At 47.5% G+C, this 17,239-nt stretch overlaps 2 protein-coding genes, 1 long non-coding RNA gene and 1 other non-coding gene across 9 annotated transcripts in view; 2 read left to right on the forward strand and 2 right to left on the reverse strand.

Moving 5' to 3' along the window:
* AP3B2 (adaptor related protein complex 3 subunit beta 2) overlaps positions 1-14,653 on the reverse strand; it is a 44,006-nt gene extending 29,353 nt beyond the window's left edge. The window contains exons 1-5 of one of the 3 annotated variants that reach the window (XM_066355764.1): positions 14,572-14,653; positions 9,968-10,188; positions 5,272-5,328; positions 3,828-3,983; positions 1,707-2,628 (exon numbers count right to left, since the gene is read on the reverse strand). In XM_066355764.1, coding sequence (XP_066211861.1) covers positions 1,707-1,819 — 113 coding nt within the window. In that variant the 5' untranslated portion in view covers positions 1,820-2,628; positions 3,828-3,983; positions 5,272-5,328; positions 9,968-10,188; positions 14,572-14,653. Of the gene's footprint in view, positions 1-1,706; positions 2,629-3,827; positions 3,984-5,271; positions 5,329-9,249; positions 9,339-9,967; positions 10,189-14,571 lie in introns of those variants that run through there. The other 2 variants (XM_066355763.1, XM_066355762.1) reach the window with 2 other exon arrangements.
* LOC136385023 (uncharacterized) lies at positions 10,279-14,382 on the forward strand. 2 transcript variants are annotated; one of them, XR_010747682.1, is made up of 3 exons: positions 11,754-11,858; positions 11,976-12,127; positions 14,077-14,382. It is a non-coding gene; the product is annotated as an uncharacterized lncRNA (long non-coding RNA). The 2 variants fall into 2 exon arrangements; XR_010747681.1 differs by having other exon boundaries at positions 10,279-12,127.
* On the forward strand, positions 13,096-13,222 carry LOC136385182 (small Cajal body-specific RNA 15). The gene has a single exon (XR_010747783.1). It is a non-coding gene; the product is annotated as a small Cajal body-specific RNA 15 (non-coding RNA).
* A 996-nt stretch (positions 14,654-15,649) lies between the features above and the next one.
* Positions 15,650-17,239, reverse strand: part of FSD2 (fibronectin type III and SPRY domain containing 2) — a 30,444-nt gene continuing 28,854 nt past the window's right edge. For all 3 annotated transcript variants that reach the window (XM_066355748.1, XM_066355750.1, XM_066355747.1), the window contains one exon: positions 15,650-16,577. In XM_066355748.1, coding sequence (XP_066211845.1) covers positions 16,325-16,577 — 253 coding nt within the window. In that variant the 3' untranslated portion in view covers positions 15,650-16,324. The remainder of the gene's footprint in view (positions 16,578-17,239) is intronic.

A 17,239-nucleotide genomic window follows, 5' to 3' on the forward strand; every position in this document is an offset into this window, starting at 1 on the left:
TTTCTATATGTGTAAAATTCATAACAGGATATTAGGGAGAAATAATCTAGCTGCCTCTCTGACTCTGCCAGAACTGGTCTCCCAGAGCAGGAGGCGGGGAATAGGGAGAGGAGGGGCTGACCTGCTCTCTGTCAACCAATGGTCATACATCTCTTTCCTTGCTTGGCCTCCATGGGCACTGACACTACTGATGACTTCTTTCCTCTTGAATCCACGTTTTCTTTCCCTCCTGCTTTTTAGTTTACTTTCTGTTACCTTAAAACACTTTCCCACTGCTTTCTGGTCACCCCTAATTCTGGTGTCTTTCCGCTTTAATACCTGTGCCCTGGCTGAACGTATACACCCCCCGCGTTAATCTTCACTTCCTTCTGGGCCTACACACACACACACACACACACACACACACACACACACACACTCCTCTTGGAGTCCAAATATAATACTAATATCCAGCTACCAACTAGAATTGAGTGTTCTGAGTTTATCATCTCAGTGTGTCCAAAGCTGGGCTCAACACTGTTTTCCACAAATTTGCTTGGAACATGTTTATTTCTGATCACGCTGCCCATCCAGCAGCAGTCACTAGTACTCTGAGCATCATCCTTGTTTTCTCCCAGGCCCTTCCTCCCACCCCTTTCCCAATTAGTCATCACATCTGAGGCTGCTATCTCCTCGAGCCCTCAAACCCTCTGCCCCTCCCCCCCCAGGCCATCACCATATCCTCCCCCCAACTTCAATCCAGCACAAGTTCCAATCTCCACAATCCACCCTGGCATCCTCCTAAACTGCAAATCTGATATCAGTAGCCCCCCAAACCTTGGCATCTCCCCATCCTCATTTCCAGTCACTCCAGTGGTCTGTACAGCGATTCTGGTCACACTGTTCCTGCACCTATAAAACCTGTGACCTAGTTCTCATTCACCTCCCCACCTTCTTACAAGTTTTTCCATCTGCTTGGCACATCCCTCACCCGCCCCCCCCACCCAGGGCCAGGGACCAGCTTCTCTCACCCTTCCCACTGTCCCCACTACACTGAAATGTCACCGGCAGATTCTTCTGTGCTTCCCTCAGCAACTTGAGGACAAGGGCTGTCTCATGTTCATGGCTGTATTCAGTGACTAGAACAAGACTCTACACAGCTTAGGCCCATACTTAGGTCCCTAAGTATCCTTGTTTCAGAAATTACGAATAAATGAATGAACGAAGAAATAAGGTAGGGAGGGGCAGGGGGAAGTTAAGGTGGGGTTGAACTACAGGAACAATGTATCAGCTGACAGATGGGGATGAGAAGTAGGGACCAGAATGAGGGAAAATGGATCTGCAGGAGGAGCCAGGCCAGGGCGGCTCAGAATCAACATCCCAGGTTGGCTTTTCTCGCCAACTCTGAGCCTTCCCCATGTTCTTTTGGAATCAATGCTCCAAGAGGGAAAAAGGCGGGGAACCTGTAATCCAAATAACAAACAAAGAAATCCCTGGGGTGAGAGGGTCGGTCCTCCTAGAACAGAGGGGATGGCCCATCATCCACAGCCTCCAACCCCCTTCTAGGGCCCCAGGCCCGCCCTCGGGTGGGGAGCTGCTGTGGCGACCCGGCCTGGCTGGCGGGCCGGGCACTGTCCATGGTGCCGGCGCACGTCTGCAAGGCTGAGCGCAGGCGCGGGACCCAGGGAGGCCCCAACCCCTGCCAGCTCTGTGGTCCTCTTCCTCACCGCTTGTAGTCGGAGGAGAAGATGCCGCCGCTGGCCGGGTCGTGGCCATACTCGGGCTCCCCAGGGCCCGCGGAGCCACTCTTGTCCTCACTGTAGGCAGGGGCGGTCGACATGGGACGGCTGTGGTGCGGCGGCGGCCGAGGAAAGGAGCGCCAGCGGCAGGGAGATCGGCTGCGCGGGGCACGGGGCGCAGCGTTCTGCAGAGGCCCGGGTCTGCGGAGGCGCAGGCAGCGCGCAGATTTATCAATCCGGGCTGCGCGCCGAGGTTCTTAAAGGCACCGGTGCCCAGTCGCGGGGGGCGTGTCATGGCGGGTCTGCCCCGCCCTAACCTCTTGCAAGTCCACCCACCGGGTGAGGATGGTGCCTGCCCTAGGGGGATGTACCTCCAGGTCTGCGGTTGGGTGGAGACTAATGAATTGAGGATGGGACAGCTTTCCTGGGGGATGCAGGATGCCTTCCCCTGCCCTCTACACTCCTCCCCGACCTGACACCGGGAAACTGCCCTTAGGGGCTGCGCTGATCCCAGACACAAGTGCGACAGTCACCCACTTAGTGCAAGGAAAGAGGACTGAAGAGAAACTGAGCCCGAAGGAGGAGTCATAGATCACTGCTCCGGAGACTGACCCCGGAGACCAAAGACGTTTCCTCTCCCCCACTCACCTTTCCTACAAGATCTGGATCCCACTGACTAGTTCTGGTTTTTCACTAGGAAGCCAAGGAACCTCCTGGAAGTTAGGGAATTTAATGAAGGCTGGTCCAAGAGGGCCACGGGCAGAGACGGGGACAAATAGAGGGGCAGTGAATCCCGACTTCACCTTTGGAAAATATCTAGTTTCATGACCATTTCTAAGGCCTCCGTGCACACCCTGAAGGAGGGCCCAAGTTCAGCCTAGTTCATGGTCAACTCCATGTCCACTGACACCTAGGAAGGAAAGGAAAGAAGAGAGAGTCCGGTGTGATCAAAGGAAGCCCCCAGCTCAGTTCCCAAGGTCCAAGGCACCTCAAGGAAAGATGAGCTAGATCTAGAAAGTGACCAAGGGAGCGGGAGGGATGGGACCTGGGTGGGCCTAAGTTTGTGGCATCGGGTTCTATAGCTAGGGTCTCTTGGCTGGGCTTGGGGGAGGAGCTCAGGAGGGCTGGGCTTGGAGAACGGGGCTAAGTCATAACCTATAGATTAGGATGCTCTGTCTCCAGGGCCAGAACTGGTGGGCCTGGGTGGAAATGGGCAGACCCAGACAGGTGGAGCTGGGCTCCATAGGTAAGTTCCCTCAGGGGAACAGCAGTGGGATTGACCAGGACCAGTGAATGGCTGGCAGGCTGAAGCAGAGATGTGGCCAGGACCTATGAGCAGGGGCTCTTGTGGAGTGGGCCCAGTGGGTTTCAGAGTGGAACTGCTATGAGTAGGCAGGCCTACTTTGCTTCTGGAGGCTTTGGCTCTGACAGAATAAAGCTGGCCTTGAGATTTAGGCAAGTAGGCTGCATAGGTACAAGGGTGTGAATTTGCAAGAACACATGGCAAGCTGCAGTTAATGGGCTCCAGGGGCAGGTGAGTTCCTGTGTGGGAAGCTAGGAAGGGCTCACCAAGCTAATGGGATCTATTTGCAGGGGGTCCAGGCTGGACCCAGGCTGGGAAGGTACCGCATGAAACGCACACAGTTGCTGCATGGAGGGTGACAGGGAGGCGAGTCTGCATCCATGGTTTCGCGAATGCAGCACTTCAATATGGCACAGTCCACACTGTTATGTCTCTGTAGCAAATGCCACAGCTAACAGGAATGGCAGCAAAGGACACTGCCCTTTTGAGTAAAATGCCTGTGCAGGACCCCAGGATGTGCAGCCAGTGACCACCAAGATTTCTGCCTGAGGGGATCGCCAGATGGGTATGGATCTCAGCCTGGCTTAGGTCCTGTGACCCCAGTCCCATGATCTTGCACTCCCTCCTCCCAGGACCCAGAGGTCCTGAGCTCCAGAACCTGGTACCTAAGCACCTATCTTCTGAGACTTGTGGCCCCAGCTCAGGTCCACAGTCTCCTTCCCTGTGGTCCACCCACTAGTGGAGCAGGACTTGGATGGGCAGCTTCTTTGCAGACTAGAGCTTCTATTTTAGCCAGAAACGCTTACCCTCCAAGAGGATGTCTCTCCGTGGTGGCAGCACACACCCACATGGGCCCTGCACCAGCTTCTGGTGGGAAACATCAGCCTGAACAGGAAGAGGTTGCCAGGCTCAGGCTCACTGCCTTCCAATTCCACAGCCTCCATGTGCTGACTCAGGAAAGCCTCAGAGAAGAAGAGATGAACGGTTGTGATTGACTCAGTCACTGCCTGTGAGAAAGGGACCAGATGGAGGAGCCAGCTCCTTACACTGGGCATTGGGTCAGATGGTCTTCCCAGGGCTCAGGGTGACCTGGCTTGGGGATAGGCCCAAGGTCAATGACTTCACTACCCCACACCTGCCTCCCAGTGCTGAGGAACTGTAGAGACCAAGACATCACAGATAAATCCTGCCCTGAGCCACCCGAGAACCCGTTTCCAGCAACTGGGACCTCCTCCTCATCCAAGTTTTCTTTTCATATCAAATTCCAGCTACTCCATTCTCTTCCCCTCCCTTTCTCTAAGACGTTGTTCCCCAACCATCTCCCATCTTGCTACTCCCTGAAGGCGACACCACAGACAGTGTTAGCTGGGACCTAGGTTGAGCAGAATCCTGAAGAAACAGAAACCACAGTGAGATCTGGACCCAGGACAGACTCTCCTCCCAGATGTGAGTAGACAAAGACCCATCCAACAATCTCAGCAACAAACATCTAATTTTCCCAGACTGAGACTCTGGAAGACTCAGGTGACCAACTCACCCTAGCTTGCCCGGGACTTTCTAGGTTTGTTTTTTTTTTTGCATTTTTCTGAAGCTGGAAACAGGGAGAGACAGTCAGACAGACTCCCGCATGCGCCCAACCGGGATCCACCCGGCACGCCCACCATGGGGCGACGCTCTTCCCACCAGGGGGCGATGCTCTGCCCATCCTGGGTGTCGCCATGTTGCGACGAGAGCCACTCTAGCGCCTGAGGCAGAGGCCACAGAGCCATCCCCAGCGCCCGGGCCATCTTTGCTCCAATGGAGCCTTGGCTGCGGGAGGGGAAGAGAGAGACAGAGAGGAAGGCGCGGCGGAGGGGTGGAGAAGCAAATGGGTGCTTCTCCTGTCTGCCCTGGCCGGGAATCGAACCCGGGTCCTCCGCACGCTAGGCCGACGCTCTACCGCTGAGCCAACCGGCCAGGGGGACTTTCTAGGTTTTAAAATAGAAAGTCCTACATCCTGGGAACCCAGGAAAACCTGGAGGTAGGTCACCCTGGGGTCGGGTTTCCCCACTTCCATCTCCCTTGACCTCAGGAGACCACAGGGAGGACGCAGTCATATGCAGTCCTTTGGCCATGCTCTTCTGCAACCCACCCGGAAGGAAGGGCACCTTGGTTCCTGCTTTCTGCTTCCCTCTCCCGCAAGGGGTCACAGTCAGAGCTGTGGAAGAGGATGAGCTGTCCCAGCCCCTGTGTGGGTAGCAGGTGCCCTACCTGGGGAGAAGCCAAGCTGAGGACTTCTGCTCCAGTTACCTGGGATATGGAACTCATCTAGGGAAGAAATAAAAAACAGCTGTCACCACCTAGCTGCTCAGGAATGAGGGTCCAGGCTGCCACCCTCCTGCCTCCCCCCTCAGGCTGTGTACTCTGCTGTGGGACTATCTGTGTGAGATGCAGGGTGTGCAGGTTGTGCGCCCATGAGTCTGTGCCGCTATATTGGACACGGGACTAGCAGACCTAGTCTCGGCTGAGCCATTAAAAAAAAATTCCATTTATTGATTTTTATAGACAGGGGCGGGGAGAGACAGAGAAACACCAATCTGCTGCTACACTCACCTATGCATTCACTGGTTGACTTCTGTATGTGCCCTGACTGGGGATTGAACCTAAAACCTTGGCATATCAGATGACCCTCTAAGCAACTGAGTTCCCCAGCCAGGGCCCACTTTTCTATATAGGACATCAAGTAGGCCACTTGTTCTCTCTGGGCCTCAACTTCCTCATGTGGGAACTGGGAACAACCAAGTTGAAAGGCTGCGCACCACAGGACCATTGGGAGGCACCCAAAGCTCTTTGTGAGCTGGACAGGGAAAGCGGGGAGGTTTGTTTATTTTCGGTTTGATTCTGAATGTGCAGAATTGGGCATTGGCGTGGGGGGAAGGATGGAGTGAAGGCATCTTTCTCAGATCAGAGGAGAAGAACAATGGGCCCTCAGAGGCTGGCTGCCGCCCTGTGACCCCTGCCCCAGAACTCTTGGGGAATCACCCAGCTGGAAAAGCCCCTGGCTCTCCCTTTGAAAACTATGACATACTCCCTAATTTAAGGAATTTAGTATAATTTTAAATACCAACATCTGATTTACATAATTCAAAAAAATCCCTACATACCAATCTCACTTATATATAATAAACACAAACATTCTCTTTTATTTTTTTTGTATTTTTCTGAAGCTGGAAACGGGGAGGCAGTTAGACTCTCGCATGCGCCCAACCGGGATCCACCCAGCACGCCCACCAGGGGGCGATGCTCTGCCCATCCGGGGCATCACAGTTGAGACCAGAGCCACTCTAGCGCCTGGGGCAGAGGCCAAGGAGCCATCCCCAGCGCCCGGGCCATCTTTTGCTCCAATGGAGCCTCGACTGCAGAGGGGAAGAGAGAGACAGAGAGGAAGGAGAGGGGGAGGGGTGGAGAAGCAGATGGGTGCTTCTCTTGTGTGCCCTGGCCAGGAATAACACAAACATTCTAAATAAAATATCAATAAATGGCACTCGAGTGTATCAAAAGAATAATAATACTATGACCCAATAGTTATTAGTAAATGCTATCAGTGTTTTAATAGGCACCATATCAAAACTTTTTATTAATCTGTGATAAAGTGCTATCTTTAAAACACTGGATTTTCCCATCCTGGGACAGAAATCTACATTTACTTGAGTTTTTGATGTCTTGATAATATTTCATATTTCCCATAAAAGTACTGTACATCTTTTGTTCAGTATATTCATTTCTGCCTTTTATCAAGTTGCTATTTATCTAATCCCATTTTGCTGTTTTTCTTTTAAATTAGATACTGAACTTCTTCAGAAAATATTTTATCAGTTGAAATGACCATCTAGTTTTAAAATCTCTAAACTACTAATACAATGATTAACATGAACAGATGTTCTAATGTTAAATCATTGCTGGGATCAATGCTTTCTTGTTCCAGCTAGAATGCATGGTTGAATTTAATCTTTTATTTTAGAGCTTTGTATCTATGGGAGTTTTGTGTCTAGTTCTTCTCTTGTGCTATTTTTGTTAGATTTTGGTATTAAGGGGATGTTAACGTTATAAAACAAGTTGGACTCATCCCTCCACCCCACGCTATCAATATATATGGTACAGCTTCCATGACAGAAAAATTGATGTCAAAATCATGTGGCTTGATGGCCAAATTCTAGGAATAAAGGACAGGACAGCATGAGCAGAGACACCATAGGACTTAAGATTTCTTAAACTGGAATACATAACAGAAGGTAGGTTTGGCTCAAGCTTCTAATTAATCTTTAAAGCACAACTTCACTGCTTAATGATTTTCTCCTCATTTTATGGAGCCTAGACTCCATAACACTTTAGATCTTTCCTGCTTTAACTACTTTCAACCTATGCTTCTTTGTCTTTGATGTTTGTCTGCCTACCTGCCTATCAAGGGAATATTCCAAATGTCCATGAGAACTTCTTAGATCCAATTGAATTACGTTTCTGCCGCGGACCAGCGCGGCTCCTAATAATGGTGCGGAATTAAGGAAACACACTTATCAAAACGGGACGGGGCCCTGGCCGGTTGGCTCAGTGGTAGGGCGTCGGCCTGGCGTGCAGAAGTCCCGGGTTCGATTCCCAGCCAGGACACACAGGAGAAGCGCCCACCTGCTTCTCCACCCCTCCCCCTCTCCTTCCTCTCTGTCTCTCTTCCCCTCCTGCAGTGAGGCTCCATTGGAGCAAAGATGGCCCGGGCGCTGGGGATGGCTCCTTGGCCTCTGCCCCAGGCGCTAGAGTGGCTCTGGTCGCAACAGAGAGACGCCCGGGAGGGGCAGAGCATTGCCCCCTGGTGGGCAGAGCGTCGCCCCCTGGTGGGCATGCCGGGTGGATCCCGGTCGGGCGCATGCGGGAGTCTGTCTGACTGTCTCTCCCCATTTCCAGCTTCAGAAAAATACAAAAAAAAACAAAAAAACCGGGACAGGACGGAGGACTCTTCAACATGCCTGGTAGTATCCGAGTGCCCCATAGCCCCAGTTCGCTTTATTATATAGCCTTATGCAAATCAAAGACCCTGATACAAAGTTGCATATCCAAGGCTAAGACAGGAACTCTCCCAAGGCATAAATAAAACAGGAACATTCCCAAGGCATAAAATAGGATGCATTAGTGAAATCTACCAACATCGGAAAACAAAGAGTCAGAGAAAGGGCATGTATATTGCTTCCAGCAACCCAAGGAAGCAAGTGGAGTGGGTGCAAATACTCAGCATCATAGCCAATATGGAGGTGAAGGGGGGAGAACTTAGCCTTTTGCTAAGCTTGGAATCTAACAATGGCTTTTTGCCATTTACGGTCCACAACACATTTCAATTCACTTTACACTACAATTATTTGTCGGTTGTTGTCTTGCTTATTTCTTAAGCTCTTAACAGCTGTACTGGGTGGGGCAGTGTCACCCCACCCCAAATTCCTGTCCTTCTCCGAAGGACAGAATGTGACTTTACCTGGAAATAGGGTCACTACAGATGTAATTAGTTAAGACCAGGTAATACTGGAGTCGAATGGGCCCGTGATCCAAGAGGACCAGTGTCCTTTTTAAGGACGGAAACACAGAGTGATAGAACAGAGTTGAGACTTGGGGAAGTAGCTGCAAGCCAAAGAACGCCAACGATTGCTGGAAACCACTGGAAGATAGGAAGAGGCAAGGAAGGGATTTACCCAGTTTCAAAGGAAGCACGACCCTGCTCACACTTTCTTTTCGAATTTCTAGCCTCAAGACCTGTGAGAGGACAAATATGCCACCCGGCTTGTGGGAGTTCGTTATGGCAGCTTTAGGGAACTAAAACATGGAGTCTAATTTCTAATGTGCGTTCCTAGACCCACATGGAGCGGAGGGCTATGCAGGCACTCGGTCCCTTCCTCGGTAAACAAATGAGTGAGCCGCCAGCAGGAGTCCAGAACAGCCCGGTGCTCAGGGGCGCCTGCTGATAGGATGCGCAGCCAATGTCAGTAAGTGGTAGCCACTCTTACCGCAAGATGTGGGGCTACAGAGATAAATAATAGGCGGAGAGAATCGAAATACAAGTGGCAGGCGGAGCAAAGAAACAAGGGCAGTGGAGGGGAGGTCGCCCGAGAGGAGGGAGCTTTTGAGGCGATGGAGTCTCCAAGCCGCTCTCCTTGACCCGCTGAAAGGATCGCGGCTCTCTCTTCAGTCCTCACATCCAGCAGCAATTACCTCCTGTCCACTGGTCCCTACACTCGAACCCCATGGGTCCACTGGATCGCCTCAGAGGGAGCGCGGTCGCGTCACCGGTTCTGAGCCGGCGCGTGACGCAGTCCCTTACGTCACGCTGTTTGCGGAGGCGGGACTTCCTCCCACGCCCTGGAAATCGGAAAGGGCTCTTTTTCGCCGGAATGAGTACTTGCAGTGGAGATCAGACACTGGAGTGCTTACTGTGACTGTGGTGTAGAGTAAGGCCGATCTCTAGCCATTTGGTGGGGCGGGTGACAGCAGCGTCCTACTAGACAGGCAGGCTGGCGGGTCGGGTTTTAGGGGATGGGGTCGGGTTTAGGGGAGGGGCCTGAGTATCTGTCGAAGAGTCGGCGCCACCAGCGATTTAGGTCTCATCCTAACTCGTGCTAAGCTTTCTCGACTTTGTCTGGAAAACGAGCACGGAGCAGTGGTGGGGATAGATGTAGAAGGGAAAAATACACAGAGTAAAGTTTAATTTTAAAAGTTCAATAGATGAGCTTTATATCGGTAATATCCTATGTCGGGTAAGGGATGTAACGTGAGGGAACCCAAGAACCCAGATATTCTGAATCGGTGACTCCTCGAGGCATCAGCGTCTGTTGCATTAGTTTGGAAACACACACTGTTGTTTATGTTGAAGCTTCTTGAATCTTTCAGCAAAGAAAGTTATTTGGTGTCAGAGGCATGAAGAGCCACTTACCGTCCGCCTTGGTTCAGTTTAAACTGAAACGTGCGAGTCGACAGGCTGGAAGTCACACAGCTTGTTAGTGAGAGCCGGAACTAGAAGCGTGATGTCTCCACTTCCTGCCTAGAATTCTTTTTTCCACAGCATACTGTTACTTTGGATTGCTCAACAATTCACCCTTTGCGAGGATTGAGGAGTGAAGACGATGGTGATTTACCAATGCAGCTCACGTGACTCTGTCAAAGGCAAAGTCAGCATATGTGAGGAGTTAGAATGTTATTTGTTTACATTTTAGATACTCTGGATGGAAACAAGTGATGTCACTTCTCTCCTTCTCTATCCAGCAACATATGTGGAGTAACAGAATGTGAAGATGGAACTTTGATTAACTGTTACATACCTTTACACAGAAGAACCTGGGGTTCATAGGTATGTGCTTATCCTGGAAGACGAGCTCTTTATTATCTGAGCACTTACTGTGAATATTTGCTGTAACAACCTGTAGAAACAGTTACCCAGAAACACCATCTGAATCAGAAACCACCTATCAAGAGCTTGTAAATTCCTCCCAAGCCCAGTTAGGCTGCTGTAGAATACACTGCAGTTCTTGCCTGTCTTAAGTAATGCTGCATTTGGTGCTTATGCGTTTAAATGTATTGTGCATTACCTCTGTCATCTTTCTCACATTAAATGGAAATGTCTTGTAGGACGTGAGCTAGCCTAGAGGTCTAGAAAGTTACCATACGTTAGCAAATTTTGAAAAACTTAGCATCATATAGAGGAAATCTTACTATTGAAGTACTCATTCAACTGGATTTTCATTGTAAAAGAGTCATGAATACCCTATATCAGTGGTCCCCAACCCCCGGGCCGCGGACCTGTACCGGTCCGTGGGCCATTTGGTACCGGCCGGCAGAGAAAGAATAAATAACTTACATTATTTCTGTTTTATTTATATTTAAGTCTGAACGATGTTTTATTTTTTAAAAATGACCAGATTCTCTGTTACATCCGTCTAAGACTCACTCTTGACGCTTGTCTCGGTCACGTGATACATTTATCCGCCCCACCCTAAAGGCTGGTCCATGAAAATATTTTCTGACATTAAACCGGTCCGTAGCCCAAAAAAGGTTGGGGACCACTGCCCTGTATAAACTATTTTTCAAATGTTTTGGTCTCAGGACCTCCCTTAAAATGACTCAGGATTTCAAAGAATTTGTTTATATGGGCTATATAAATACATATCAATATTTTTGTGATGGAAGTAAAAATTGAGAAATGTTTTAAATACAAGCAATGCACTATTAGTTGTCAGTGATGAATGTCCTTGCATGTCATGTAGCCTTTGGTTGAACAGTGCTGTACCTTCATGGAATAATTGTGAAAGGGGAAAATAATGTCTTTGTATTATTATGAAAATAGTTTTGACCTGACTAAGCCTTTGAGGGATCTCAGGGCCCCTCACAAGGACCATATTTGAACAACTACTGTATGCAAATATTTCAAAGAAATTTTAGGTGATGTAGATAGATGATTGCTGTTGCAAGTGATTGTGGCATGAGCAGAAGTATTACCTTAAAAATGCAATAACAAACACAGTCTTCTATTTTCCTGTATCATTCCAGGCACAAAGGACACAGACAGCTATCTCTCACTTGTACTTGAATGGAAGAAAGGTTGAGAATCATTCAACCATATATTGTTTTAATTAAAAATTTTTTATATATATATTTATTTTAGAGAGGAGAGAGAGTGAAAGAGAGAGAGAGAGAGAGAGAGAGAGAGAGAAAGGGAGGGGGATCAGGAAGCATCAACTCCCATATGTGCCTTGACTAGACAAGTGCAGGGTTTCGAACCAGCGACCTCAGCATTCCAGGTCGACGCTTGATCCACTGCACCACCACAGGTCAGGCCATTCAACCATATTTTTAACCTCCTGTTCCCAAACAAATCTGAAAGCTGCTTTGCTTTCTAATGAAGAGGCTTTTTAAATTTTGAAAGACAATTTGATATCTTTTTTCAGGTATATGAACTCTTTGAAAACAGATCACTGTTGTTTCCACATTCTGATCAGAGATTATGAAGGCACAATTCCTGTCTGTGATTTGCTTACAGTCAAGTGAAGTTGACACAGGTCAATGGCTGCAGTGTAGCCACTTAAGTATACTAAAAGAGGTGAGTATGTGCACTTAACTTACCTGGGAGAGGGAGGAATTAGGCAGTTCTTCCAAGAAGTGATGTTGAGGTCTATAGGAATTAAGTAGACAAGGAAGGAAGTCCGTTCTAGGTGCCTAGGGATCTGTAGCTGGTTTCTAAACAGTACATTGTACACAAGAAAGTGGGGACACCTTTCTCCAGAGTTCTGCTCTTAACTTTTGGATAGTGCTTCTCTTATTTTCCTTCTCTCTCCCTGTCTCTCTCCCTTAACGGGATGGGATATGAAAGGAAGTCCGAAGGTAGGACTCTTTCTCATGGCAGAATGGTAGGACAGGTTTACCAAGAAGTAATGTATATATGCTCAGTAAATCCATCTCTAAAAATTAACTTCCTACTTTGTTAAAAAGCACACCAGGGAAACCTCAGTTTTGTTCAGTGGGTGCTTTCCCAGTGAATAGATTCCATTCTTACCTCCAGTCCAGTCTATCTGAATTTAAAGGCATATTCTAAGCTCCTTTCAAAGGAAAGACCCACACCTAGGCTTAGGACTGAACATGAGACACAGCAAGATTAGAATCCAAGTTTATACTATTAAGAAAACATGCTGACTGACCTGTGGTGACACAGTGGATAAAGCGTCGACCTGGAAATGCTGAGGTCGCCGGTTCGAAACCCTGGGCTTGCCTGGTCAAGGCATATATGGGAGTTGATGCTTCCAGCTCCTCCCCCCTGTCTCTCTCTCCTCTCTGTCTCTCTCTGTCTCTCTCTCTCCTCTCTAAAATGAATAAATAAATAAAAAAAAAAAAAAGGAAACATGCTGACTGGCTGGAATCTTCAAATCCTAAACTCTTACCTTGCATTTTGATTCATTACACATTGATTGCAGTGAAGCAAGCATATGTAAGAGTTCAGATCTTTTAAAGCTTGAAAATAATAAATTATCATTCCCTTAATATCTTAACACCCTAGGATTTGGTCATGTTCTTCTGGAGACTAAGAAAATAGAGTCCTTGAAGTCAAGCTGACTCTGTTTTTAGCCTCCTAAATTAAAAGGTAGATAGAACAGGTCTTGTTTGAAAAATAAATTCAAGATCTACTTATCTACCAACAAGAATTAGGCACTTTCCATTGTCTTAACTATAGAGATTAGCAGTGGTAAATTTATAGATTAGAAAGAGTAAAGAAAGACAGGATGAACCAATAAGAATCTTACTGTGTGTGCTGACAGGAAGGTAACCAGAAATCAGAGACGTTGTTTAAGAGAGAGGAGAGGACTTTCTGGTGCAGTCTTCAGTGAGTCCAGGTAGTTAAACCTCCCTAATCAGAGACCCACATAGTCTCACTTGAGGCCACATTGTGGAGGACTGTGCTGGGGGTACCTGTCAGTGTGTGAGCCATGTTAGGATTTTAACAAATTTTGGAGGATGAGCAGTACTAAAAACCTCATTGCCCATGCAGTTGCTCTGCTTCTATGATTACCAAACATGTGCTTCAGAAATATTTAATGGGATGTGGACAAGTAATTTCGTATCATTGTTTGAACCAGCAGGAAATCATTATTAAACATATTTTCCAAATAAAAGGCAAATTAATTATACCAGAAACCAGTGTCATTTTATATAACAAGTCCATCCAATCCCATATAATAAGCGTGCCTTAAATTCTGGGTATTCTAGAAGAGGCTTACTGATTGTCTAGCCACTGTTTATCAACTTTAGGGAAAAAAAAATTCTGGGTATTCTGAATTACTAAATCAGTTTTAGTTTATACTAAGATTTTGTGCTTTTTTTAAATCACATATTCTCTTTCCCTTTTGTTGACGGAAGCCAACGCTTATGTTAATAACTGCTCAGGAGTTATGAAGCCAAGACAAGAACAGATTTTGATGTCTTAACTGCTCAGTGTCAGAGATTGTGGCTACAGTGGTCTGGCTTTAAAAAGCTTTTTTTGTTTTGTTTTTTTAACAGATTGCAGGTGAACATGGCCTTGAGGTAAATCCTGTCCCTTGTTCAAGTTTATTTAGTTCCAGCAGATTATGGTATTTTAAGGAATCACAATATTTTACAAAAAACAAAAGTTTTGTTTGCTTCTGTTCTAGACTTTTCTTCTTGTAGAAGATGAGAAACAGTTTAAACAAAAATTCTTTATGGTAAATAATTGTGATGCTTGAAATTGGTCATTTGCCTTCTTTAAATTAATGGTAAGTGGATTTTAAATGTCAAAGCCACTTCTAGATGGCTTTTTTCTTGGTCAAATAAAACTTTTCTAAAACCTTTTAGGCATCAAGTTTTTATCCATTTTGTTCATGTTCATACTGTATGTAAGTACGCCATAAAGCCTATGAGAACACTGAATTGAAACCTGCCTTATCTGTGATACCCGACTTTCTACTCCATTGTTTCCACTGCAGTAGCTGAGACCATGTTTCAGTATACACATACATGTACTGTAATTGTTCTGACCTTGAAGCATCTCTGTGCTTTCATGGGCTGTACCTTCCACGTTCAGGGTAGTGATCCAGCTTAGCAGGACAGGCGCACGTGCACACGTGTGTGCAACATGCTGTAAGGTTGTTAAGGAGAGTTGTTAATTCAGGAGTCTGAGCTTCGGTTTATAACAAGAGGCAGAGTTTTGAGACAGGAGATGAGAGGTGTTTATTGTATCAGACTTTGAATGTACTGGAAAACATGAAAGTTTTAAAGTGAAAGATTGTTCAGGTAATAAAACCTTAAGCGATGAGAGGAGGGACTGTTCGGAGAGCATCCGGTGTGGCACAAAACTAAATTGCCTTTGAGACTCACAAATGGAGTCATTTACTCTGCATCTTGACTCATAAGCTTTAAAATGCTGTGTGACTGGAAACTTGAACTGTATGGAGACCCAGAAACGCAGTCAGTGGGGCTGGAGACCGAGGCCATAGAATGGCGTGAGAGCAGTGAGGCAGGATGCCCCAAAGCCGCTGGCTGCAGACCACCCCTGCCACTGGGCTCAGCTTTGCACTTCGGTGGGCTGATACTCTTTTAAGAAATCGTGGTACATTTGCTATATGCCAAACACTGCTATGCACTCACATTTGTCATGGAACCTCCCAATCCTGAGACAAGAACGCATTATTTTCCTCTTTGTTGAATAAGAAATGGAAGCTCTGGAAGGTAAGGTGACTTTTCTAGGGTTAGGAGGCGAAGTAGCTACAAAGTAGCAATCAATCCCAGGTTTGATTTCAAGTTTGGTTCTCTTTATATTACAGGACATTGCTAGAATCAGTTACAACTAATGTTTCCTATTTTTCCCTCATCTATCTCCCCTCCACCCCCCAACACACACACACAGTGAAAGTACCGCATTCCTGTGCAGGCATGTGACACGGGAAGTGTGTAGTGTATGTAGTGTTCCATCTTCTCCAATCTTGCCCTCGAGCCACAGGTGCCCGCCCGCTCCTTCACTGCCTCCCATCCAGCTTCACCTGCATGCAGGTCCTTGGCTAAGTTTTGAAAGAGCCCTGCTATCCCTCACATGGAGAGCAGAGAGAGACCAAAGAGCAGTGGTTGGATGAGCAAAATACTCGTTTATTCAACAGATTTGGTGTACGCCCTTCTGTGTTAACGCTTGGGGACTGAGGGATGAACAAGACACACTGTCCCTGCCTTCATGGAATCCGGCACAGAGGTTGTTTCAAAATTAGAATGGGGTGAGTACTATGAAGGAGCAACAGGGTGTCATAAAGAGTATGTACTGGGAGAAACCTCATCAGAGTGTCACTAACTACTGGAAAAACAGGAGGGGAGGACACGTGGCTTCCGGTTCTCTATGGACAGACTCCTGCCTTCTCGGCTGACTAAAGAAATGTCCTGAGTGTGCTGGGGCTGCTGTAGCCACTGACATGCATGCGTCTGCCCCCTTCCCCAAGCTCTAGACCTCGGAGATCCTACTTTGCATGTACACAGAGACCAGCACAATTGACAAGCTGAGGAATCTCTGAATTCCTTTAGTCTGGGCCCTTGTTTTACAGCCAGGCCTGGAAATGGCTAAAAGCATCGCATAGGTAGCAGTGCCCAAGACAAAACCCAGAGTAGGTGAAGTGAGTGCCAGCACACCAGTGTGCCACATGATAACTTGAGCCATAGTTGTGCTGGCTGCATGGTGCTTGGATGCCAATGCATGAGTGGCTGAGAGGAGGGAGGGGCAGGTACAGAAAACAGCTGGGCGTCAGAATGTCTAGTAGAAAGTGACGTGCTTTGGCATTGAGATGCCATTGTGTATCTTTAGACACCCAGGCTTTTCCAAAGAAAAACAGGGATGCACAAATTGGTGAAGCTGACAGCTAAATGTGTATAGATGCTGAGAAATGTCCACGTTGAAAAATGACAGGTTTGAATTTTCATAGTCTAACAGAATGCCAATCTTCTTAGGGGGAACTGTTATTCTTATATCTGGAGTCATCTTGTTATGTAGAAATTCGTACTTATGCCTGAAAATTAAATGTTGACATAACAGATTTTCAGAAATTTTGTAGATGGACTATTTACAGAAAATTTTGTCGTTTTATTCACATATTACTGTGATTGTTATTTTTTTGTTATTGACTAGCAAAGTAACAGGCCATTTCTATAACTATTCTCTTTATGTCTTTCCTAAAATTTGTCCTAAGAAAAGTATACTTTTTTTTTTTAATATCTTTTTTTTTTTTTTTTTTTTTTTTGTATTTTTCTGAAGCTGGAAACGGGTAGAGACAGTCAGACTGACTCCTGCATGCGCCCGACTGGGATCCACCCGGCACGTCCACCAGGGGGCGACACTCTGCCCACCAGGGGGCGATGCTCTGCCCCTCCGGGGCGTCGCTCTGTTGCGACCAGAGCCACTCCAGCGCCTGAGGCAGAGGCCACAGAGCCATCCCCAGCACCCGGGCCATCCTTGCTCCAATGGAGCCTCGGCTGGGCTGCAGGAGGGGAAGAGAGAGACAGAGAGGAAGGAGAGGGGGAGGGGTGGAGAAGCAGATGGGCGCATCTCCTGTGTGCCCTGGCCGGGAATTGAACCCGGGACTTCTGCACGCCAGGCCGACGCTCTACAACTGAGCCAACCGGCCAGGGCCAAGAAAAGTATACTTTTAAACTTGCTTTTAACCTAAGAAAC

Source organism: Saccopteryx leptura, chromosome 13 (assembly GCF_036850995.1).
Source record: "Saccopteryx leptura isolate mSacLep1 chromosome 13, mSacLep1_pri_phased_curated, whole genome shotgun sequence".
In the NCBI taxonomy this organism is placed as follows: domain Eukaryota; kingdom Metazoa; phylum Chordata; class Mammalia; order Chiroptera; family Emballonuridae; genus Saccopteryx; species Saccopteryx leptura.